General features: G+C 41.5%; 1 protein-coding gene across 1 annotated transcript; it reads left to right on the forward strand.

The window, feature by feature from the left end:
• Nucleotides 1-1,178: 1,178 nt before the first annotated feature.
• LOC147611823 (pentatricopeptide repeat-containing protein At2g33680-like) lies at nt 1,179-5,085 on the forward strand. Its single transcript, XM_086783664.1, has 2 exons — nt 1,179-2,333; nt 2,417-5,085. The coding sequence occupies exons 1-2, from the start codon at nt 2,199-2,201 to the stop codon at nt 4,922-4,924; spliced, it is 2,643 nt and encodes an 880-aa protein (XP_086639790.1). The 5' UTR covers nt 1,179-2,198; the 3' UTR covers nt 4,925-5,085.
• The last annotated feature ends 20,477 nt before the right edge of the window (nt 5,086-25,562 follow it).

A 25,562-nucleotide genomic window follows, 5' to 3' on the forward strand; every position in this document is an offset into this window, starting at 1 on the left:
ATAGAAGTACCACCTCCCCTTGGGGTATGGATGGTTGGAGCTAAACCAGCTATGTTGTTTGGAAACTAGCTCCAGGTTCTTTTTTAGCAGTTGGCCTGCAGCTTTGACTTCTTGGAAACAGATTATGATAGCTTGAAGGTTAATTTGGGTTAACCAATTCTTAATTACCTTGGCTCTATTGTCATCAGTTAATCCTTTGGTATTGTAGGATAAAATATTGAATTCAGTCATAACTTTTGATTTTTAGGGGGGGGGGTTTGATGACTCTTGAGGTCTCTTCTTTGAAGGGATTGGGGAAGCCATTCCTCCTACCTGAGATTGCCTTCTTTTCAAAGCAATGTGGTCAATCTTAGACTTCTCGTTGTTTCTCATGACCTGTTTTACTACTGCCAAGGAGGGGGACTTCCTGCTCTCTGAAGGGAGAGATTCTTCTTTTGCCTGAGAGGGGCTTGGGCCTAGATTAACTTTGGACGCATCCTGAAAGTCCATGTCTTCTACTTCCTTTTCCAGATCACTATCTTGGAGTTGTGTGCTCGGGACTTCTTCATCCTCGTCTTCACTTGATGAATCCTTTCTGACTTGGAAGGGGTTTGTTAAATCTACTAGAAGAGGGAAGAATCCGTTGGGGTTGATTCTTCTAGGGGGATTCTTGGGGGTTTGATTACAATTTATATTTTTCCCTTGCTACCTACCTGTTGAAAGCCTTGGCTGTCCTCTTTTGTGGTCGGCTGTTGAACGGGCCCTGGAGGTGGTGGGGGAAACTTAATGGGGCAGTTCCTAATGAAGTGGTCCTTTGAGCCATAGTGAAAGCAAGTGTTGGGCACATTCTTGAAAACCAGAGGTTGTTCTAAGATAATGTTTGATCCTACATTTATATTTAGAGACGAAGGGAGTTCCTTACTTAGATCAATCTCAATCAGGGCTTGAGGGTGCCACTTGGGGTTAAGCTCCGAGTTTGCCCTTACCCCCAAAAGCCTTCCTATCGGTTCTAGCAACAGCTTAAAGAGTGAATGGAGATGCAACGGAAGATTGGGAAGTTCTACCCAAAAGGACATAGGAGGGTTTGGGGCCTATCGAAGAGAAATTGGGGGTCCATGGGAAGAGAGACAGGGGGGAGTTTCTGAGGACCCACTGTCCTACACCCAAAGCATGAAAAGCCATCCCTTCTTCTCTAAATAGAAAGCGAAAATAATTATTAGGTAAATGGGTATGTTCGACTACCAAAACATGGGAGGACCAGTTGTTCCTGATCCATGATTTTAGGGTTTCTGCCGGAGGCCTAGGTCCATAGCACAGATCAATCAGAGCTCTAGACTGGTGCACTAGATTAATAGGAAGCGTGACCGAAACCTTATAATTTCCGTTTGCTGCAGTTTCCCCTCCACGCTTCCATGACTGGGTTATGTTGGGGTCGATGTCGGTGCTGGCTCCTCCTGGTTTCTTCGCTAGGGCGGCCTTCAGCTGGAGCATCTCCTTCTTCGTCAGATAAAAAAACCAGCAGGTTTCCGGGGTCTTCTTCTTTTTGCAGCTCTGGTCGGGTTCTTCTGAATGCTTCTCCTTTTAGCAGCTCCTCGTACGGGATAAGCGAGAGAAGCGGACCCGCAGCAGAGGCGGGTGAAGGCAAAAATAGACTGTTTTCATGAATGGCTAGTTGTGTTAAGCGGGCGGGGCACTGCTGAAAAAATGTCCAGTTTGCATGACGTTCGCATGGTTCGTTCACATACGGGAATAGGAATCCCGAGGACCCCCTCTCTCCTTCATGAGTGATGGTAGATGGGGAGGCGGCATTTCCTGAGGGCCGCATCTGGTTGGAGGCGTCCCGTTCCGTTCGCGAGCCCTGTTCGCTGATGAGATGGTTGTAGCGAGCGCCTTCTTGCTGGTTAAGTTCGACATCAATCAGTTGAGAGCCACCGAGCAACCTAGCAGGACCCTGGTTCAACTGCGATACCTCTAGCCTAGCGGCCATCAAGACGGGAGTGGTTCGACTTAGTCAGAAGGCCCATGGTAAAGTGATTTGGATGGGAGCTGGGAGAGGGGAAAACGACTTTTGTGGATCGACGTGGAGAGTCACTTTTGCCACGTGACAAGATTAGAAAGAAAGAGGAGATAAAGCTTCTTAGTTGTAGCTCCGGAAAAACAGTGAGATTTTTCAAATTTAACTATGGCATAAGAACTACTTGTCGTAATGTAAACAGCAGATGGAAATGTTGGCCGCCTCCTGCCCGCAACCGCAGGCAGCTCAAGTAGATACCTCCTCAAGATCATCGAGAGCACGTAGAAGCGAGCGTTTTTGGAAGGACTCCTCCCAGTGGCGGGACAAGCGAAAGAGTCAAGTAAGCGTGTTCCCATTTTGTTTATGCTGTATATGCTGATTCGATTGGGTGACCAGTTGAGCCCTCTGTGTGTTTTACAACAGACAAACCCGAGAGCCCCAGATTTCAAGCATAAACGTACCAAGGAGTCGCTATGGACGGACGGCTGGGGCAATCCGAGTTGTTGGGCTAACGAAAACATGCGTAGAGTAGAGAACATAGAAAACTCTTGTGCGATTCAGGGGACGCACAATACACAACAAGAAGCGATGAACCACAACAATGACAGGCGTGGCGGTTTGGATCAGACGCTTAGCTTAGAGCAGGTGCTCACTTCTTTGGAAGCAGGGCTTCAACTCCAGCCTTCGGTTGAGGACCTTGTATGCATCTCGCAGAAGTGTCGAAAAGAAAGAAACCGAGCTTGTGCGTTGCGTTTGCTTGCCTACACTCGCAAAAGTGGGCTCGACGCTCATAGATATCTCGGGAACTTCCTTATCTCCATGTTGGTGGAAGTTGGAATCATGCGTGATGCTCAGAAGGTTTTTGACAAGTTGGAGTATCGGAATGAGTTTTCTTGGACTTCACTCATCACTGGTTATATCAAATGGGGGGAGCCACAGCATGCTCTCATCCTGTACAAGAAGATGCAAGAGGATGATTCTGTACATCCTAATGGGTATACTTTTGTGGCAGTACTCAAGGCCTGCACTAAGTTAAAAGATTTGGAAAGCGGTTGTGAAGTACATGCTGAGATTGCCAGAAAGGGATTGCTGGAAAAGGACCTTTTTGTTGGCAACACCTTGGTTGATATGTATGCCAAAAGTGGCTCGCTTGCAAAAGCACAGGAAGTGTTTGAAAATCTTCCTTCTCGAGATGTAGTCTCATGGAATGCACTAATTGCGGGATATGTCGAACATGGGCATGGTGAGGAAGCACTTAACTGTTTCAAACAGATGCAAATCCAGGGTCTTTCCCCAAATGCTGTCACATATGTTTGCAGCTTGAAAGCTTGTGCCAGCATACAAGCCACAGATAAAGGCAGAGAAATACATGCTGAGGTCACTCGAAAGGGGTTGCTACAAAGAGACCTATTTATTGGCAACACTCTGGTTGATATGTATGCCAAATGTGGCTTGCTTGCAAAAGCACGAGAAGTGTTTGACAAGCTTCCAGTTCGAGATGTAGTCTCATGGAATGCACTAATTGCAGGATATGCCGAGCTCAGGCATGGTGAAGAAGCAATGAATTGTTTTGAACAGATGCAAATCCAAGGCATTTCTCCGGATGCTGTTACATTTGTTTGCATTTTGAAAGCTTGTGGCAGCATAGGAGCCACAAACAGGGGCCGAGAGATACATGCTGAGATGGCCACAAAAGGGTTGCTGGAAAGAGACCTTGTTGGAAATGCATTAGTTGATATGTATGCCAAATGTGGCTCCCTTGCAGAAGCAAAGGAAGTGTTTGACAAGATTCCAGTTCGAAACGTAGTCTTATGGAACACACTAATCTCAGGATATGCCGAGCACGGGCATGGTGAGGAAGCACTCAATTTTTTAGAACAGATGCAAATCAGTGGCATTTTTCCTAATGCTGTCACATTTATTTGCATCTTGAAAGCTTGTGGCAGCATGGGAGCCATAGACAAGGGTCTCGAAATACATGCTGAGATCGCTAGAAAAGGGTTGTTGGAAAGAGACCTTCTTCTTGGTAGCACCTTGGTTGATATGTATGCCAAATGTGGCTCACTTGCATTAGCACAGGAAGTGTTTGACAAACTTCCACATCAAGACGTAATCTCATGGAATGCACTAATTGCAGGATATGCAGAACATGGTCATGGTGAGGAAGTACTCAAATGTTTTGAACAAATGCAAATTCAAGGCGTCCCTCCTAATGCTGTCACGTTTGCTTGCAGCCTGAAAGCTTGCGGCAGCATAGGAGCCATAGACAAGGGTCAAGAAATACATGCTGAGATCGCCAGAAAGGGGTTGCTGGAAAGAGACCTTTTTGTTGGCAATGCATTGGTCGATATGTATGCCAAATGTGGTCTGCTTGCAAAAGCACAGGAAGTGTTTGACAAGCTTCCAGTTCGAGATGTAGTTTCCTGGAGTGCACTAATAACATGTTATGCCCAGGTAGGACAATGTGAACTTGTTTTCCATAGTTTTGACAGAATGATGGAAGAAAGTATAGAACCAAATCTGGTCACGTTTGTTAGTGTTCTTAATGCATGCTGTCACGCAGGTCTAGTGGATAAGGGTGAGGCATACTTTAAGTCCATGAGCAAAGACTATGGCATCTCCGCAACTCGTGAGCTGCACACTTGCATGGTTGATCTCTATAGCCGTGCAGGCCAATTAGACAAGGCATTAGTGATGATTAAGAAGATGCCTTTCCATCCTGATGTTGCAGTTTGGCATACTGTGTTGGCTGCTTGTCAAAAGTGGGGCAATGTAGAGCTTGGAAGACAGGCCTTTGAACATGCAGTGCAATTGGATGAAAAGGATAATGTAGCTTATGTATGTATGTCTAACATCTATGCAGATGCTGGCATGCAGGATGATGCAAACAGGGTTGAGGCAATGAGAGTGAAAAATCAAGGATGGATGTAGCCAAGACATAGTTTGTGGACACTGCTTGTAGGGCCTTTCATGCACACCCTCTATCAAAAGAGATGGCCACAGTGGGCTGCTTGCTATTCCAAGAAATACAATGTAGTGCCCTAGGTAGGGTGCATTTTCAACAACGGATAATGATAGGAGTATTGGGGCTAGCTATCTGTGTGAGGATTAGGTGTAGGGCCGAGTATATACTTGTTAGAGTGTCGAGGGTAAGGTGGTGGTGGTGGTCGTCGGGATGACCGGAAAACAGCTTGAACAAACACAGCTCAATTGAGAACCCGAAATAGCAGCGGGTCATCAAAGAGGATGCAAAGTAGTTTGATTGCTATGGGGCTGAATATATATATATATTCGTTAGAGTGCAGCCGAGGAGAGACAAAGCAAGAACCAGAACAACAAGATAATCAAGATGTATTGTTGTATGAGTTGATGTAAAGTGGTTTGATTGAGTAGGCGTTAAGAGTGCAGCCAATGAAGCTCTATTGTAAGCGCAGAGGAGAGACAAAGCAAGAACCAGAACAACAAGATAATCAAGAAGATGTATTGTTATAAATTGTATATGTATATGACTCGGTTGATGTGTTACAAGGGTAGAGGGCCATAGAAGAAGGGTGTGAGTAGTTACTGTCCCGTGCCTAAGGGCATGTGTGTGTGTGTGAATAATGCATTGAGTATATGGTGCGTAAACAATACTACAATCTGTTCTTCTCTCTATAGGAGAGTTAGACTATTCTTATATCATTCTAAAATATGGGAAGAAGTGAGCTAAGCGATTAAGAAGAGAGAAGGCATAGGTCATCATGAAGAAGCAATATGCTTGTGGGCAGGCTATGTGTCGGTAGTATGCTAATTCTGGTGCCCAATGGTATTTTAGCATTCACATCCATGGAAGAAAACATCAACAAAAGTACCACCACAAGAACTACAGGGATGTACAACTTATAAGAGGATACAACATGTGCTACTTATAAGAGGATACAACGTGTGCTAAATGCAAGAGGCCAAATGCAAGAGGCCACTGGCAAGAGGTAGGATCTTTCATTGCAAAACTTTGAAAAATTGCTCAATAATGGAGATAAAGAGGACAATATTGTATAATGTCTCCACACAAAGCTGAACTATTTCTATGGAGTCGATGAAGATGTTGCTCCAACTTGACCCTGTCAGAGCACTTGGGAAGATGTCTACACAGTTGTCTGTAAATCGACGGGCAGTGATAGACAGCCTCAATCTCCTTGCACATTACGAGCTCACGTACAAAGTGATATTGAATTTTAATGTGTTTCGTGGAAGTATAAAACACAAGATATTGAGCAATGGTCATGTCAACTCTGGTTGGTTAAATTATAGCATTGTGGACTACTTTTATGTCTTGTAGAATCCTCAACTAAAATGTCTCACAAGATGAGGTATGTGAGATGTGAGATCTTATTTAAGTAATCTCATTGGTCAATATGAGGTCATCGAGAACAATGCCTTGCACATTTATCTTGCTCACAAAAAAGACACAAAAATTTAAATATGAAGATCTATGTTTTAGAGAAATACTCACAAAGCATCAATCCTTTGGTATCATACTCATGGGGCATGTTTAGTTTAAAAACTTTGCTTTAGAATTGCGAATCATGAACCTATGGTTGCTCCACATATACCTCCTCAGGTTCCCATTGAGGAAAATCCATTTGAAACACATGCCACTCCCCTTGCCTTGTCAATGCAAGGACGTTGGGTATCGTGGTTAACTTGTTTGTGGACGTAAAGGTCTTTTAAAAGTCAAAATCTTTGGTCTATGTAAAATCTTTTACTACCAGTGTAAACACTTGAGAGGAGGTGTTGAAATATGCAAGTGAATGGGTGTGTGTGTGCGGAAACAAGTCCTTAGCAAGAGACTGTAAAAGGGAGTATGTAATTAAGTGGGTAGCAGTGAAAAGGTGAGAGGAATCTATTGATGAGAGAATCAAGGGTAGTATGAGTGAATATAGGGGTGTGGAAAGATTCTAGGAAAAGGTGCCCCCAGATGTAGGGAAGGTGGTACAAATCAAGGATAAATCAGTGGGATTAGATGCTTGGCATCTTGTGGATGTACAACCTATAAATTGAGGCATTGGCTTAATGAGAAATGGTTGGTTTTTGAGTATCCATGTCTACATTAAGCTATTAATTAATTATGTACTAATTTTATCTTAATCATATTTTAATCACCTTGCTAATCATGTTGATTCTTGCATTTGATCCACCATAGCTCATCATCTTGCTTGCTTTTTAACTCATAGAGCTCTTTTGGTTGATTGATGAGAAGTACCAACATCTTGAAGAATCTACATGTGTAGCAAATTATACATCTCAAATATATTTGCACTATTGTCAATTGTGTCTTCTATGTGGTATCTGTGGATTGAGGCCTTGTCAAATGTTCCTGGATGAAAGAAGGAAAAGTTGAAACTAACATGTGGATCCTAGGTTGCCGACCTTGAAGTATGGATCTTCCTCTTCTAGCACCCTTGATTTACGGCCCTATTTCTTGCACATGCTTATCCTTAAAGACATGTAAGATATCTTCAAGCAAGCTCAGATCTTGATAAACATCAAAACACTCCAAGGACTTAAGAGTGTTACTGGGAATTTTATAGACATTAGGTGAAAAAGATGATAAGCCAGTGGTGGTTTGTGTAGGTGGTTCAAGGGTAGAAGATGGTGGTGGGTCTTGTATGTTGCCAATAGGGAAATCACATGTGTTGTCAGTAGGGAAATCCAAGTAACCATGGACTTTGATTAATGCATTGCAAGGCCTAATGTCTTTGTCTTGATGGTATTCAAGCTTTATGTTATTAAAAAGATGAAGGGCACCACCAAACTTTGGATCTTCCTTGAGGTATGGCACATGCACACTGTCGAAGAGATACACCTTGTGGGCTTGCTTGGCTTGAAGCTAGGTGTAAGCCTTTTGAACAAAAATAGGAGTATGCACCTTAGACGGTAGCTAGTACTACTTGATGCTTGTAGATGCATGTAGGTGGCTTTTTGCTTGCTTCTAGCCTTCAAACTTGCTCCGTGTGACATGGCTTTGGAGTTAAAGCTTTTTGGTCACAGGAACTCTAGCCTCCTCATTGGGTTCTATCTTGGAGCATTCGATACCGTTAAAGTCTTTTGTGAATGCATCAGCAACTTCAATGGTATGTGAAAGACGAGTCATAGGTGTAAGTTCGTTCTTACCATACATTATTTTAAATGGTGCCTTCTTGGTAGCTGAATGGTTGGTATTATTGTAGGTAAATTGAAGAATATGTAAATATTCATCCCATTGCTAGGCTATAATGAAACATAAGCTCTAAGAAGATCCAAGATTGTGCTATTGGTCACTTTGCTCTAGACATTAGATTGAGGTGAAAATTAGTAGAGAAATCTAATTTTGTACCCAGATTATCAAACAAGGTAGTCCAGAAATTACTACAAAGTTTAAAATCTCTATCTGGAATAATAACTTTTAGCAAACCATGATGAACAAAGATTTGCTTTAGAAATAGATGTGCAGCTTGGTTAGCAGTGAGTGTCTTTTTTCATGTAATGTAATGAGCTTGTTTACTAAATCTATCAGCAGTGAAATGTTCTTGTTTACTAAATCTATCAGCAATGGTCCATATCATATCATTGTGATTAGCTATAGCTTTAGTTGGTTCTTCACTCTATAAGGTGCTCTACAGGGAGGAATGCCACTAGGTATTTTGTCAATCCTATGATCGAACTATTAAGAGACTAAGGTTATGTAAAAGGGGAGGAGAAGGATGTGTGTGTGAATGGACTTAAGGTCCACTAGCTCACCTATTTAAAGGTGAAGCTAGGAGGCATTTTGTATTGAGCAAGGCCAAGTTGTACTGAGCAAGGCCAAGTTGTACCCATAAACAACTTAATAAACAAGATATTCTCTTGTATTTTGTGAGTTTATCTCCTTCACATATCTTGTTCCACCACGTTTTTCTCAACATGGTTTCTTGAGCTTGGTTGTATGGTGGAAGTTCTCCATTTTGAAGCTTTATCTTCTCAACCTCCATAGCTATTCTGCACCAGCCCCGTCATAATGGAGGATGTGGGGAGGACTGTAGAAGGCATTTCAGCCTCTGATTTCTTCTCTGGAGGTATCATCCCTAGCCCAAGGCGCATCAGCCCAGCTACTCACAGTCGCGACATTCGCGCTGTACAGCCCGGCATTGCGCTATTAGCAAGCAAGTGCATTTTTCATCAAGTCTAGATGTCGTACACACATAGGCCGTCTGTGAAGCTACATTAGCTTAGGGCCTTTGAAGCCCTAAGCCTCATGACTTTACAGCCAGAATCTTAGGTGCAATGGATGCGTAAAACGCTCGTGGGAGGCAAAAGACCAAGGTTGCAGTTTTTTTTCTCCATGGAAGCTTGCTCAAGCTTGTGATAATAGTGTTCATAAACACTAATAGTGTTGATTAACACTAATAATGCTACTAATCTAGCAAAGGAGAGCTACTTAAGAGTGTTGCTAAACACTAAGTGTGTTCTTGAATACTAATGGTGAATCTAATCACCAACACAAGTATCATTAGATGCTAAAAATGTGCTCTTAAGCACTAATAGTGTTGCTAAACACTAATGGTGATCTTAATCACCAAACAAAGTGTTCTTTGACACTAATGAAGCTCTCCCCATCAGAATTATTGGTTGGGCACAAACCCTAAGTGCTAAACCATAAGCTTCACCATTTTAATCTCCTTTTTTATGCAACATCCTTGGCTTGATTAAGGGTTGTTGCATTCTCATAAGCCTTTCTCTTTCTACTTAAGCTAAAACATCACAAATTTTCTGTGATCTTCTTCATTAATCAACCAATTACTCTCTTGTAATCTTCCTTCAATACCCAATGTCAAAGGAAAACACCCAAATTAAGAAGTTCTCAGGAGAGGGCTTCCACACTTGGCAAGTCCTTGTCAAGTACAAGATGATGTCCAAAGGTTTCTAAGATTATTGATCAAACTAAGGCTGAAGATATTGAATATGATGAGAGGGCACAAGCCATCATCATGCTCCATCTTGATGAGGCTCTTATTCACCATGTGGACCAGCTTCCGACTACAAAGGAGAAATGGGATGAGCTTGAAAAGCTCTATGGAGCTCGTGGTAAGAATTCCAAGATCTCACTTAAAATTGAATTTTTCAGCTTGGAGCTCAAAGAGGGAGACGGCATTGGAGCCTTCATCTCTCACTTGAAGGGCCTTATGGCTCAACTTGCATCAGTGAATGCGAGAATGGATGAAGATGATGCAGTGGCTGTTTTGCTAAAAGCAGTTAAGAAGGTGTACCCCACCTTAGTCACCACCCTGAAGAACATACCTAATCCCACCCTTGAAGGAGTCATTCAATCTTGTCTTGATGAAGAAAAGAGGCCAAAGGGAGGAGCTGAATCTTCAAATGCATCAACTCCATTGAACATCGAACAAGCTTTGTCACATCAAGTAAGCAAAGTAAGGTGTACCCATTGCAAAAAGGTGGGTCATTTGGCAAATAATTGTTGGATCAAATATCCCAACAAAATGAAATGTAACAAATGTAAACAAATGGGACATATCACTTCTAAATATCCTAACAAAGAGTCAGAGGCTAACTTTGTATCAGCCTCTAACTCCACTGAGAAATTGTTTTAAATCTCAACGTAACCACACCTATATTCCTAACCTTGTACGCCTAATTTTATAAAGGCAACCTATGTCCAATACCACCTATTCCAATTTTCTTTCATAGTTGGTATTGAGGGGGGGTATTAAGAGACTAAGGTTATGTAAAAGGGGAGGAGAAGGGTGTGTGTGTGAATGGACTTAAGGTCCACTAGCTCACCATTTTAAAGGTGAAGCTAGGAGGCATTTTGTATTGAGCAAGGCCAAGTTGTACCCATAAACAACTTAATAAACAAGATATTTTCTTGTATTTTATGAGTTTATCTCCTCCACACATCTTGTTCCACCACGTTTTTCTCAACACGAACTAGGTAAAGTAGGGGGTAAATCATCAAGGAAAAAATCAGAGAACTAGGAAAGAAAAGATTCAGATGAAAGATCCTTGGGAGGAGCTGTGAGCTCATTCACAAAAAGTAAAAATGTTTTCTCCCTCTTCCTCAATGCTCTCTTAGCCTTAGTATGGCTAAGGAATGTAATACTCTCCTCTTTTCTAAGTCCATTAAGACACAAAATTTTTCCTTCATGCATGAAACACAAAGTGTGCATGATAATCAATGTGTGGGTTATACTTGTGTCTCCAAGGCATGCTTAGAATTACATCAATACCTTATAGTGGTGCAACCAAAAAAGTTCTTTCTTCTTCATAAGGTGATATTGTCAATTTTATATTTCTTACTTCTTTGGTGCAGTTATACTTTTGATTATTAAAGACAATTTTGATTTTGTATTTGGCTGGTGTGACTTCTAGAAAGTGCATTCATAACCCTTTCAGAAAGAAAGTCATGGGTGCTACCATCATCGTGTAAGACTGTGATTGAATTATCTTTTACCTTACCTTCCATTTTCAATAACATGTGCAGAGTAGACTAGGTATGTGAAGGTTTAGAATTGCCTCCTTGGTTTGAAAGATTATCATAGTCTGAGTTACCCTCCTGCTTGGGCACATAGTCACCATCTGTATCATTCACTTCGTCTACCATCATGACCTTAGCTTGTGGGGATTTCGAATTACCTCCTTGTTCTAAAAGATTGTCATAGTCTGAGTTACCCTCTTACTTGGGCACATAGTTACCATCTGTATCGTTTGCTTTGCCCATCATCTTGACCTTAGCTTGTGGTGTATGTCTCCTCTCTGGACAATTGGAAGCAATGTGGCCTTCCTTGTTACACTTGAAGCATTTGATTTGTTGCTTTTGGTTGTCTCTGTTTACCTTGGAAGTATTCTCTTTAGTCTTAGTATTCGGATCATTTCTCTTCTTATAGTTAAACCATTTGAAAGTATGTTTTAAACCTTGGAACCCATCAAAAAATTTAGTAGGAACAAAAATTTAGTAGGAACAAAATTTTAAAATTTAGAGAATCAAGGATCTTGGGTAGTCCTAGTTTTCTTTGGTACACTATTCTTCCTTTCACAATTAAGGGCCAGGAAAATAGTAGATAGATAACAAAGAAATGCAAACTTAGTAATATCTACTGAAGAAGTGGTTTGAGCATTGGATCTTGTTCTATTTTGAAAAGGAGTAAACAATTTGCTATCCTATAAGGTGCTTCTAACCCATTTAGGCATAACCCTAGATTCATTGATTGCTGATCCTTAAGCATATACTACATCTTCTAATTGATGTGAAGTTGGTGCATCAATTTCTTGAACATTCCCCACTTGCAACAAACAAGGATCAATAGGGCAAAATCTATTGAGAGTCAACACATACTCGCATGAATAACCCATCAAACATGTTCAGAGAAACAACATAGGCATAATTATTGAATTCCATCATTGGATAGATAGAATCCTCTGCATATAGGTAGCACAAAGAACTGCATTGGATAGATAGAATCCTCTGCATATAGGTAGATAAAAACATGCACATAGGTAGCACAAAGAACTGCTTCCATCCAAAACTTGTGTAGAAGCTGTTGATGTGTCTAACCATCTCCATGAGAGTCCTATTTTGTTTGTCAATGAAACCATTTTGCTATGGTGTAATCATCAATGAATGCAACAAAAATATAAGTTTCCTTCCAAAGAAGTCCTCATTAGACCACACGTCACTGTCATGCTGCAATTTATGATCACTTTTATCTATTCTTTGGGGTCACTGACACGACCCCATAAGTCCTTTACATTAAGGACATCTGACCATAAAACTTCATAGGGAGTAATTTTACCGATCTAATTTATTCTCTTTATTAGAAAGAATACCAAAATTCATTTGTAGAGTTGTTGGCCATACCAGACTACTCTGTTGGTGAAGAATTTGAGAAGAAAAGATGTAAAAAGAAAGCTTGAATTGATGTCAGCTATACTAATGTTGTTGTCAAATTGCTACTTGGAGTCTCCAATCATCGACCGATTGGAGTCTCCGATCGGACAATTGGAGATGAAGAATCACCGATTGGACTACGGGAGAAATCGCTGATTGAACTCTTGGATCGCTAGGATTGGAAAAGGTGAAATCGAACGACTATAGAAATGAACGCTCAAAGAAGTACGATCGGATGATTATTGAAATGGACAATAGAAATGGGATGATTGAGTGCTTGTAGAAATGGATAATCAGAGAGGTGCAATTGTTCATTGGGAAAGACAATTGGTTGTACAATTGAAAGTCACCGATCAAACGATTGGAAAATAGGAGTCACACAATTAGAAAGTGTAATTGGAAGATTGATCTTGATGATTAGAAAGTGAAATTAGAAGATTGATATTTACGATTGAAAAAGTACAATCGTTGATTTGAAAAGTTGAATTGGCCAATTGGAAAAGTACAATTTGTGCTCTCTGCAGGCAGCGACAATTAGAGAAGTTGGCGATTGGTGAACTAGTCAATCGAACAATTGAAAAACTTGTAAAGATTAAAAAACCAGACGATTAGTGATTGGAGAGCCAGCCCATGTAAATGATTGCACTATCCGCGATTGCTCAGTCACTTGAGCAATTGTAAAATTTTCTTTGCCAAGTGTCAAATAACCTACCACATGTTAGCACTACATGAAGCAGTGGTTTTTGATGGAAAGATCTAGCTGGATGTCAACGTTCAGGACAAACTACATCGATGGAATCAAATTAAGCTGGTGTAGATGGTCTACACGATTGTTTTGTTACCTGTAAATCAACTGCACTATGTTGAGATATCACGCTCAACTAGTGCTACGGTGGACATTGATGACCCGCCTTGGTGATAGCTTCCGTACTTATACCACTGGCATGGTTGGTGAGATTATGGTTGATATGCCGCCAGTGGGGATGATAGGTTGTGTGACAACCATTTTGGAGTCCTAGAGTTATAGCATAGTTATAACGCCGACTCAAATAATCAGGTTCACCCTATAGACCGACCATTATATGTTGTTGTGTAGGAGAGTACTTTCCCTTTATGTATGTACTCTTATCTTTCAGTTATATGTTTGTAGAGAAGAGAAGAAGATAGAAGAAAATTCAGCCATCCATCTGTCTATCTCCCTCTTGTGTCTTGCACTCTCTTGTGTGTGTGTGTGTGTGTGTGTGTGTGTGTGTGTGTGTGTGTGTTGCAAGGAACTCGAGCTCTCTCTCTTGTGTCTTGCACTCTCGTGTGTGTGTGTGTGTGTGTGTGTGTGTGTGTGTGTGTGTGTGTGTGTTGCAAGAAGGAACTCAAGCTCTCCCTCTCCCCCGCATTCTCTTTATGGTATTAGAGCTCCGATTTGTGTGAGAGCTAAGGAGGCAAGCAAGAGGCAATAACAAACAAGGAAGGAAACAGTACATGGGTAAGAGAATCATCATCTCTTTCCCTTCTTGCTTAGGTACACAGCCCCTCGGTAGCTCTAGGAGCTACACATCTTCGATTGAGGAGCTGTCTTTGTAGGCTTGGAGGTGCCTGTGGTACAAGATTCACGTTTCGGGCATGTTTCGGTCTCCATTCGGTCAATGCAAGGTATTTTCAGTAGTTTTGAGAAGTTATGTTCGAGAACTGTCTTTGGTTATTACAGTGCAATAATGCATTTTGGGAGTGTAGATAGTGTTTGCACATATATTGTTGATATTGGGTGTATGCACATGTACTTTGGTCAAAGATCTGGTCAAAGATGGTGACATACAAGTTGTCATAAAGTATTGCTGCACAGTAGTTACAAAAGATATTGCTGTGTTACAAGTTGCATATAGAAATGGTCTGTTTGTAGGTTTTTGATTATTGCAAGCAAACATGTCTGATGGACTCAATCAGATTGTCAGTGAAAAGCTAGACAAGAACAACTTCCATGCCTAGAAGTTTAGAATGACCAATTTCCTAATGGGTGAAGTATTTTGGGACTATGAAGGAGACAATGAGGAGCCTCCAAAGTTGTCTAAAGAGAATGCCACTCTAGAAAATATAAAGGCATTCAAGGACTAGAATCAGGGTGCAAGGAAAGTCATGTATTGGATTTTGATCAGTGTCACACAGAGACAATGATAGGGTCACATACAGGATGTCATGTATTGGATTTCGATCAGTGTCATAGAGACAATGATAGGTCACATACAGGATGTCAACACTCTAGCAGTTACATGACAGAACCTGGTGAAGATGTTCTAAACTAATACAAAGACAAGGAAATTGCATCTAAAACGGAGCTGCATATAGTGGAAAGCAAAAGTATGGCTATCAATGAGTATGCTTTAAAGATCAAGGGCATTGTTGAAACCCTTGGGTCTATTAATGTATCAATGGAAGATGATGATTTGATGAGTGTTTGTTTAAATGGGCTTGGCAAAGAGTACAAGCCATTCAAGGCCTCCATTGCAGTTAGAGAGAATGTTCCCAGCTTTCAGGACATGGTGTTTATGTTGATTATAGAAGAAAATTCTCTAGGTGATGAATCTTCTCCACAAAAGCGAGAACACATTAGAACATGCCTTCTACTCTAATTCACCGTAGAGGCAGAGGTAGAGGCTGTGGTTGAGGCTAAGGTGGTGGGGCTGACGAGGAAACCTGAATTCTCGATAACAACAATCCAAGGGTTCGCAGCACAGAAATAATCATACACAGGTGGAAGAGGCTAGTCTAGAGGTAGGAGGAGCCAAAGAGGCTGAGATGGTTGGCAAAGGAATCAAAGTGCAAATAGCATAGAGTGCTATTATTGTGGCAAACCAAGACACATGGCAAAGGACTACTATAAAGAGTAGAATGACATAAAGAGTGGAAAGTTGTAGCAAGGCAGGTATGCATTATCTAGTAAATAGGGTGGTGATGATAGAAGTGAGCACTTGTTTGTGATGCAGCACATGCTCAGTTTCACAATAGGAGATGTGTTAGGATCTCAAGATATATGGTATGTGGATTCTGGTGCCTCTAACCACATGACCAATCATGGTGAGTGGTTTAGAGACATGCAAAAAATGGAGAAAAAAAATATATAGAAACAAGTGATGATGTTGCGCATCCCATTTGCGCATGTTGGTAAAGTGCCATTGTCTATGCAGGGCAAAATGAAGTACTTGACGCATATACTTCATGTTCCAAATATTACAAAGAACCTGGTTTCTGGTTGGACAGATGGTTAAGCTGGGTCTACAAGTGAGGTTTAATCCTCAAGGATGTTTTGTGGAAGACTTCAAAAATTAATCACTTGGTTGCAAAGGGTAACAAAAATGGCAAGATGTTTACTTTGGATGTGAACATGCCTAAGGTAAAGACACCCATGTTTGCGCATGGAATAGGTATTATTGCAGATATTGACATATGGCATAAAAGCATTGGTCATGTGAATATACATCGGCGGTGGATGAAGTCTATGCATAAATTATATGAAGTATGCCACCTTGGTAAGCAGGCCAAACATGCTTTTCCACATGAAAAGCATGCCACTGCAAGGCCATTAGATGGTATACATTTAGATGTATGGGGACCGACTGCAACAATTTTAGGTTACAGGTATTATGCTACATTCACCACACTAGGAAAGTGTGGCTTTTACTTCATGAAAGAGAAAAGTGAGGTGTTTGCTCACTTTCAAAGATTAAAGTCTTGGTTAAGAAGGAAAAAGACATGCAAATAAAATGCTTGGATCAGATGGTGGGGGAGAATATTTCTCGAGTGAGTTCAACGATTTCCCGAGAAAGCAGGAGATTTAGAGATAGTTTACATGCAGGTAAACTCCATAATAGAATGGTGTGTAGAAAGAAAAATATAGGCACATTGTAGAAGTGGCACATGCCTTGATGGCTAAAAAGAATATGCCACATTATTTTTGGGCAGAAGTAGTAGTAACTACGTGCATTATGAATAGGACACCCACTACAATTGTTCATGGTATGACGCCTGAATAGAATTTTATAGCATAAGATCGGATGTATCTCACTTGAAAGTGTTTGTGTATTACATATGTGCACATTCGTGATGAAATTGGAGATATGGAGAGCAAAAAGGTTATAGATGTTATAACCCTATCACTCATGAGCTACGAGTAAGCAGAGATGTTATCTTTGACGAGATAAGTAGCTGGTATACACCAGCAATGAAGGCATTAAAAGATACAAATGTAAGAAGTGTTAATGTTGCGTTGCATGTAGAGCAGCAATCATAGGTACTTAGTGGACCTGGAGAGTCCTCTAGCAGTGGATCCAATGTTAGTCCATGGTCAGGTAGGTTGAGGACAAATGTAGATACACATGTATCATGCAAAGGGAAGGAAAAGGTAGATCAACCTTTTGTGCCTGATCTGTTAGCAAATCCCTCATATGTGGATGGTGACTCTAGCAGCTCTGAGCAGAGCCTTGATGAGGAGCTTGGCATTCCATATGTGGTTACTCCTGGTGTAAGGAGAACCATGGTTATTTTGATGACACCTGGGAATGATCTAGGTGTATGTAGCGCTACGAGGGTTAGGTACCCTGTTGATAGGTTGAGATATGATGGATATACAACCCATCTTTATGCTTACATGGCTAAAGAAATATAGGAGTTGGAGCCCATTTGTTTTGAGCATGCACTTGAAAATAAGAAATGAGAAGATGCCATGAATGAGGAGATGGCAACATTGGATGTAAATGCAACATGGGAGTTAGTTCCTTTGCCTAAGGAAAAGAAGGCAATTGGATGTTAGTGGGTATACAAAGTCAAGCATAACGATGATGGTTCAGTGATGAGCGGGTATAAGGAAAGATTGGTTGCTAGGGGCTATGCGAGCGCAGACTTATGGTATTGACTATGAGGAGACATTCAACCTGGTTGTAAGAATGGCAATAGTGAGAGCTTTCATTGCTATGGCTATAGCAAAGGGTTGGTCTTTACATCAGATGGATGTAAAGAATGCCTTCTTGCATGGTGATTTGTAAGAAGAAGTACACATGATGCAGCCACAAGGCTATGAGAGTGATGCACACCCAGATTTTGTGTGTAAGTTACACAAAGCCTTGTATGGCTTAAAGCAGGCACCCAGAGCATGGTCAAAGAAGATTGGGAAGTATATTGTTACCATTGGATTTTAGATATCCAGTGTAAATTTTTCACTTTATGTGAAAAAGACAAATAGAGGGATTATGCTATAAATCATCTATGTGGATGACTTGATTATCACCAGTGACAGTGATGCTGACATACATGATGTAAGGAGGTTTTTGGAGCAAAAGTTTGAGATGAAGGATTTGGGTGATCTGCAGTATTTCTTGGGCATAGGCAAAGCCTTGTATACCTTAAATGTTGCCATATACATAGGCAGTGATGTGTGTGAACACACTTAGGACCGCCGGGGTACTTTTTCCCTCTTTAGGAGGTTTTTTCCGCCGGCTTGTATATACGCCCATCCTTCTAGGGCTAACTTATCTTTTGTACATTGACACAATCTAATACTTTGTGTTGTGTGCATTCTTGCTTCTTCTTCTCCAAGCTTTGTGTGCTTTCATGCAACCCTAATTCCAACAATTGCTATCAGAGCAGGCATCGGCTCCCAGGGCTACGTCGCCAGCACCCTCCGACTCACGTTCTCCGATTGAGGTGAGCTTTTACGAGCGCTTCCAGGTCCCTATACTCTGCAAATTAGCTCGTAGGGCTGAGCGTTCTAAGAAATCGCATCTGAGGTCGTTTCGGGCTCCGTTTTTGCATTTCAAGTTCTGCACAGGTGTTTTCGTCGTTTTCTGCAAAAATTTCGACAGTGCAGTTTTCTGTAAAACAGGCATACGTACTCTATTGTGGACCGTGCTACATAGCACGAGTTGTTTTCTATTCAGTCTTTGCTTTATTACAGGTAGCTTTTGCATCAGTTTCAGTCAGTGGCCATGGTTGATAACAACAATGATGTATTTCGCATGTTATCTGCTGATGACAAATTGGATGGAGACAGCAACTACCCACTTTGGGCATACATGATGCAGCATGTTTTGGTTGCAAAAGGAGTGTGGAACATTGTGCAGGGTATGGATGTACGTCCAGGTTCTGTGGATGTAGGATCTGTTGAGGATGTTGCAGGTTCTAGCAGCTCTATTGTTGCTGATATTTTACCTACTGTTGAACAAGCTCGTTGGGATGGTAAAGATGCGCAGGCTCATGCCTTGATTGCACTTTCTGTCAAACGTAACATCACCCCACATATTCGTTCAGCTAAAACAACAAAACAGGCTTGGGATATTCTAGCTGGTTTGTATGCAGGTCGTAACGAGGCAAAAATCGCTTACCTGCGTAAAGAGCTAGAATTGAAGATTATGCAAGAAGATGATGACATGAATGTTTTTCTTGAAGAGATTAAAGATCTCAAAGAACAGTTGATTTCTATAGGTGAGATTATTCCTGATCATTCTCTTGTGCAGACTGTTCTTGATGCTTTACCTGAGACATATCAGACTTTTGCTTCCACGTGGAGACTTCTTAATGAGGACAGACATGATGCTGTCAAGTATGATACTTTAGTCAACAAGCTCTTGCAAGAAGCGCAGTCCAGGCAAAACAGGGCCAGGCAGCATGTAGTTGATCAAGCATTTATTGCTGCCCAGCAGAGAAGAAGTGGTAAGGCAGCCCCTTCCACTGTTTCTTCTCCTATTAGTAGGTCTGCAACTTCTTCTCCTTCCACAGGTAACAACAATAAGTCTGAGAAGGCTCTTGATAAAGGTAAGAAAAAGACCAGGTGCAACTATTGTAAGGCAAATGATCATATCATTAAGAATTGCCCTAAGCTAAAGGCTAAAGAGAAAGAAAAAAGAGTCAAATGCAGCCACAATAGCGGATGCTTCTACAAATGCAGATTCTGCAAATGTTGTGCAAGATACAGAATGGGCGTTTAGCATGTATTGCCAGTATGACGCATCTGTACATGATGCATGTTTGGTAGTTTCTGTTGACTCTCATGTTTGGTATTTTGACAGTGGTGCTACAAAGCACATTACCTCACATCGTGATATGTTCACTTGTCTTGAGGCTGTCTCTAATGGAAATACTGTCACATGTGCCAATAATGCTTCTTACCCAGTGAAGGGCATTGGTAAAATTATGCTTACTGCTGCAAATGGCAGCGCTTTCACACTTTCAGATGCTTTGTATGTGCCAGGGATAAAGAAGAATCTATTGTCTGTCTCTGCGCTTGCTAGACTTGGATTTGTAGTCAAATTTGTGGATGACAGATGTACTGTTCATGATTTGACTTCTGGTGATACGATTATTGCATCTGGCACCTTGTTTCGTGGGCTGTATAGGCTCAATTCTTATGACAAGTGTGTGGAAGATTCAGCAAATGCAGTTTCTGATGAAAAGGCAATTTCAGATGCAAAACTATGGCATGCTCGTTTTGGTCATCTGAACTTTGCTAGTTTGCTGCGTTTGCAGAAATTTGATATGGTTGCTTCATTGCCCCCTCTTGAGGCACCATTGAAACATGTTTGTGAAGGCTGTATTTTGGGCAAAATGCAGCGTTCTGCGTTTCCAAAGGATGGTTCTATGCGGGCCACTCGCAAATTGCAACTTGTACATAGTGATGTATGTGGGCTAATGCAAACTCCGTCATTTGGTAAACACTTGTACTTCGTGACTTTCATTGATGATTACTCAAGGCATGCATGGGTATATCCACTGAAGGCAAAGTCCGAAGTGTTTTTGTGCTTCAAATAGTTTTTTCTTATGGTTGAAAATGTATCCAATTGTACTGTGGGCACCCTCCATTCTGATCGAGGGGGGGAGTACATGTCTAAAGAGTTTGATGCAATTCTGGCTAGTCGTGGGATAAAACACCAATGTACAGTGCCGTATACCCCTCAGTAAAATGGTGTTGCTGAGAGAAAAAACAGGTCACTTATGGAGATGGCACGATGTATGGTCAAGAGCTAAGCTTTGCCACATGCATTTTGGCTTGAGGCTGTCATGTGTGCTGCATATGTACTCAACAGGTGTCCCACTAAGGCCTTGCAGTCTATTACTCCATACGAAGCTTGGCATGGCAGGAAGACTTCTATTGGTCACTTGCGTGTCTTTGGTTGCTTGGCCTATGTTTTAGTGCCTATGCAACAATGTAGAAAATTGGATGATAAGGCTGTCAAATGCATTTTTGTTGGTTACAGTGCTGAGAGCAAGGGTTACAGATTGTATCATCCGCAGTCAAAGCGTATCTTGATTAGTCGAGATGTTGTTTTAGTGGAAGATGCTATGCAGCCTTTGTTATCATGTACCAAAGAGACAGGTGTGAGCTCACGGGATGTATTTGATACATTATTGCCTCTGTTTACGGGTGGGAATTCAAATGTAAGTCCTAATGAGGCAAATATTCAGCCTATGCAAATTTCAAACGACATCATAGATCAGCCTATTTCTGATGCAGATTTATAGGATGTAATTTCTGAGGATAGGGCTGAAAATGAGCAGGCTAGAGGTATGCCTAAATGGTTGGTGCAAACCTTGCATGATAGTAAAATTGATGCACCTATGACTAGTCGTACTCGTTCAGGTTTTCAGCATGCCTCTTATACATCAGATTGTTATGCTTTGGCTGTGTCTAGTATGTATGAAGAGGAAGAACCTCTTTCATTTGATGAGGCACAAAATTCAGAAAATTGGTTGGCTGCAATGCAAAGTGAATATGATGCTATAATGAAGAATGGTACATGGCCTTTGTGTGATTTGCCTATTGGTAAAAAGGCCATTGGATATAAGTGGGTTTTTAATTTGAAACGAAAGTCAGATGGCAGTGTTGATCGCTATAAGGCTAGACTTGTTGCAAAGGGTTATGCTCAAGAAAAGGGCATTGATTTTGATGAGACCTTTGCTCCCACTTGTCGTATGACTACCATTCGTAGCATTTGTGCATTGGCAGCTCATAATGGTTGGAATGTACATCAGTTGGACATGAAGACTGCATTCTTGAATGGAGATTTGCATGAGGAGGTGTATGTATCGCAGCCTCGTGGTTTTGTTCAAAGAGGGCAGGAAAACAAAGTGTGCAGGTTGAAAAAGGCTTTATATGGTTTAAAGCAAGCTCCACGAGCTTGGTATGAAAAGATACATGCATATTTGACTGCACATGGTTTTCAGAATAGTCCAACAGAAAGCACTTTGTATGTTAAACGTGTGGATGATGTACATCTAATCATTGCTCTCCATGCCGATGACATGCTGCTCACAAGACCAAATGAGAGTCATATTGCTGATTTTAAGGCTGACTTGAATGCCTCTTTTGAGATGTCAGATTTGGGGCATTTGCATCATTATTTGGGGATATAATTTAAGCAGTGTGATGGAGGTATTGCTTTGTGTCAGACAAAGTATATTGAGACATTGTTGCGGAGATTTGGCCTTGAAGACTGCAAGCCTATTGCTACTCCAATGGAGACAGGTTTGAAGTTGAGTCTTCATGATGCTGGAGATCACTTTGATGTCACACTCTATCAGACAGCTGTTGGTTGCCTTATTTATGTATGCATTACGAGGCCGAACATTCAGTTTGCAGTCTCACAGGTGAGCAGGTTTATGCATAGCCCAGGGTCTCAGCATTGGAAGGCAGTTAAGCGTATCTTTCGCTACTTGAGTGGCACCATACATCTTGGGTTGTTTTATCCCAAGGGGGGATCGTTGCCGCCAGATTTACATGCTTTTTCGGACTCAGATTGGGCTGGTTGCTATGACACAAGAGTGTCCACAAGTGGCTTTTGTTTCATGCTCGGTAGCTCATGCATATCATGGTTGAGCAAGAAGCAACCTTTTGTGGCCACTTTTAGTTGTGAAGCTGAGTACAGGGCAGCTTTCACAGCCACGGTTGAGTGTGTGTGGCTCAGACGGCTTATGGTGGCTGATTTGGGTGTTGCCACCTCTATCTACACTGACAGTCAGAGCGCATTGGCAGTTGCGAGAAACCCAGTTTTTCATGCTCGCACAAAGCACATTGAGGTGCATTATCACTATGTCAGGGAGAGACTCTCAGCAGGAGAGATCAGCTTGGCCTATGTGCCAACACAGGACAACCTCGCCGATCTTTTCACAAAGGCGCTTCCTCGTGAGAAGTTCGAAGCTTTCCGCAAAGCTTTGGGCTTGCTCCCCTTTGTGGATTGATCTACTTCGGGCATGGCACTCCCCTATACATGAGTGCCAGCTCTCGTTCACACCATCACTCCCAGGGGGGATTTGTTGCCATATACATAGGCAGTGATATTTGTGAACACACTTAGGACCGCCGGGGTACTTTTTCCCTCTTTAGGAGGTTTTTTCCCCCGGCTTGTATATATGCCCATCCTTCTAGGGCTAACTTATCTTTTGTACATTGACACAATCTAATACTTTGTGTTGTGTGCATTCTTGCTTCTTCTTCTCCAAGCTTTGTGTGCTTTCCTGCAACCCTAATTCCAACATTAAAGTAGGCACCCAGAGCATGGTCAAACAAGATCAGGGAGTATTTTGTCACCATTGGATTTTAGATATCCAGTGCAGATTTATCACTTTATGTGAAAAAGACAGATAGAGGGATTATGCTGTTAATCATCTATGTGGATGACTTGATTATCACTGGTGATAGTGATGCTGACATACATGATGTCAGGAGGTTTTTGAAGTAGAAGTTTGAGATGAAGGATTTGGGTGAGCTGTAACATTTCTTGGGCATAGAGGTGGTGAGATCACCTCATGGCATTTTGTTATTGCAGAGGTAGTATAGCTTGGACATGTGGTCTAAGTATGGTATGATGGGCTATAAGCCTATTTCAGTGCCATTGGAGTAGAACACAAAGCTTTTCGCACATACATGTGAGCTTTTGGAGGACCCCACTAAGTATATGTGCATAGTGGTGTGGGTAGCTTAATCTACATGACCATTACTAGGCTAGACTTGAGCTATGTTGTTGGAATTGTTAGAGTCAGTTTATGGAAGCCCTTAGAGAGCCACACTTGGATGCGGCTAGATGGATTCTCAGGTACATAAAGTCCACAATTGAGTATGGACTTTTCTATGAGGTTGGTATATAAATACAGCTATATGGGTACATAGATGCTGATTGGGTGGACTGGTAGTGTTGTAAGACAGGAGATCTACCAATGGTTTTATGTTTTCATTTGGGAGTGTTGCTATGAGTTGGATAAGTAATAAGCAACCAAAAGTTTCCTTGTCGAGTACATGGACAGAGTACAAGGGTGCTACCTGGTGATATAGGTGAGCCCGTGGTGGTGGGATAGGGTAATTATCATTTATTGTGACAACACGAGTTAGCATACATTTGGAGAACAAAATGCTAGAACAAAGCACATTGAGGTGCACTATCACTCTGTAAAGGAGAAGGTTGTAGCAGGTGGTGAAATAGATCTGGTATATGTCAGCACAGAGGATTAGGTGGCTGACATCTTCACAAAGGCATTGGGCACATAGAATCTCCACAGGTTTAGGAGCTTACTTGGAGTGCAGTGTGTAGAGTTGAGCTTGAGGACGAGTGCTAAGATATTGAGCTCAACTAGTGCTACAAAAACGGACATTGATGACCTGCTGGGTGAAGAGCTTCCACACTTATACCACTAGCATGGTTGGTGAGATTATGGTTGATATGCCACTAGTGGATGACAAGCTATGTGACAATCACTTTGGAGTACTAGAGTTATGGCATAGTTATAGCACCAACTCATATATTCGAGTTCACACTATAGACTGACCATTGTATGTTGTTGTAGGAGAATACTTTTCCTTTATGTATCTACTCTTATCTTTTAGTTATATGGTTATAGAGAATAGAAGAAGATAGAAGAAAATTCAGCCATCCATCTCTCTCTCTCTCTTGTGTCTTGCACTCTCTTGTGTGTGTGTGTGTGTGCGCGCACACGCGCTTGCAAGGAACTCAATTACACTACTTGATTGTAAGCTCATTGAATTGTAGCCAATTGTACCATTGATGTAGCCAACTGTAGAGAGAAATTGAGTGAAGCTTCCACATAAGCTATAAAATCATAGAAACCACACTGTTAGCACAATGAAAGCTCTGGAAAGCTTGGAGAAAATTTGAAGCTTGAAAATTAGAAAAGAAAGCTATGGAGAGCCTGGCTCTGATACCACTATGAAAGCAAAGCTATAAATACTCACTTCCTCAATGTTCACATATCAAATAGAAACAAGGGAGAGAGAGTGTAGAAGGCTAGTTCACTAGAAGCAAGAGCTCAAGGTACAATAAATTACGAATGAACAACAATCCTACACTAAGGATGAGGTTGCTTATATGTTAGCTAACCCTAAGGTTCCCGTTCACACCTAGATGGCCATGGGAAAAAACCTGGAACAAAAGAGCCCATGGCATAAGTGCATGACCTCGCAGACAGTACTACCAAATATCTAACAATGACTACGTAGGTCTGCAGCCATAGTGAATGCCACCATCCACGCTCAACCCATAAAGATGTACTAGAAAGCACGTAGCAAATTCCCCACCTCCCACACAATATCTGAACTCATCTTGAGCCTCGTTCGGACCCTATAATGTCAAGACAGGGTGTCTAAGAGTAAAGTCTGCCTACTCCATGTGTGGACCATTATGA

This window comes from Cibotium barometz, chromosome 46 (assembly GCF_041138505.1).
Source record: "Cibotium barometz isolate CiBa-2024 chromosome 46, ASM4113850v1, whole genome shotgun sequence".
Classification (NCBI taxonomy): Eukaryota; Viridiplantae; Streptophyta; class Polypodiopsida; order Cyatheales; family Cibotiaceae; genus Cibotium; species Cibotium barometz.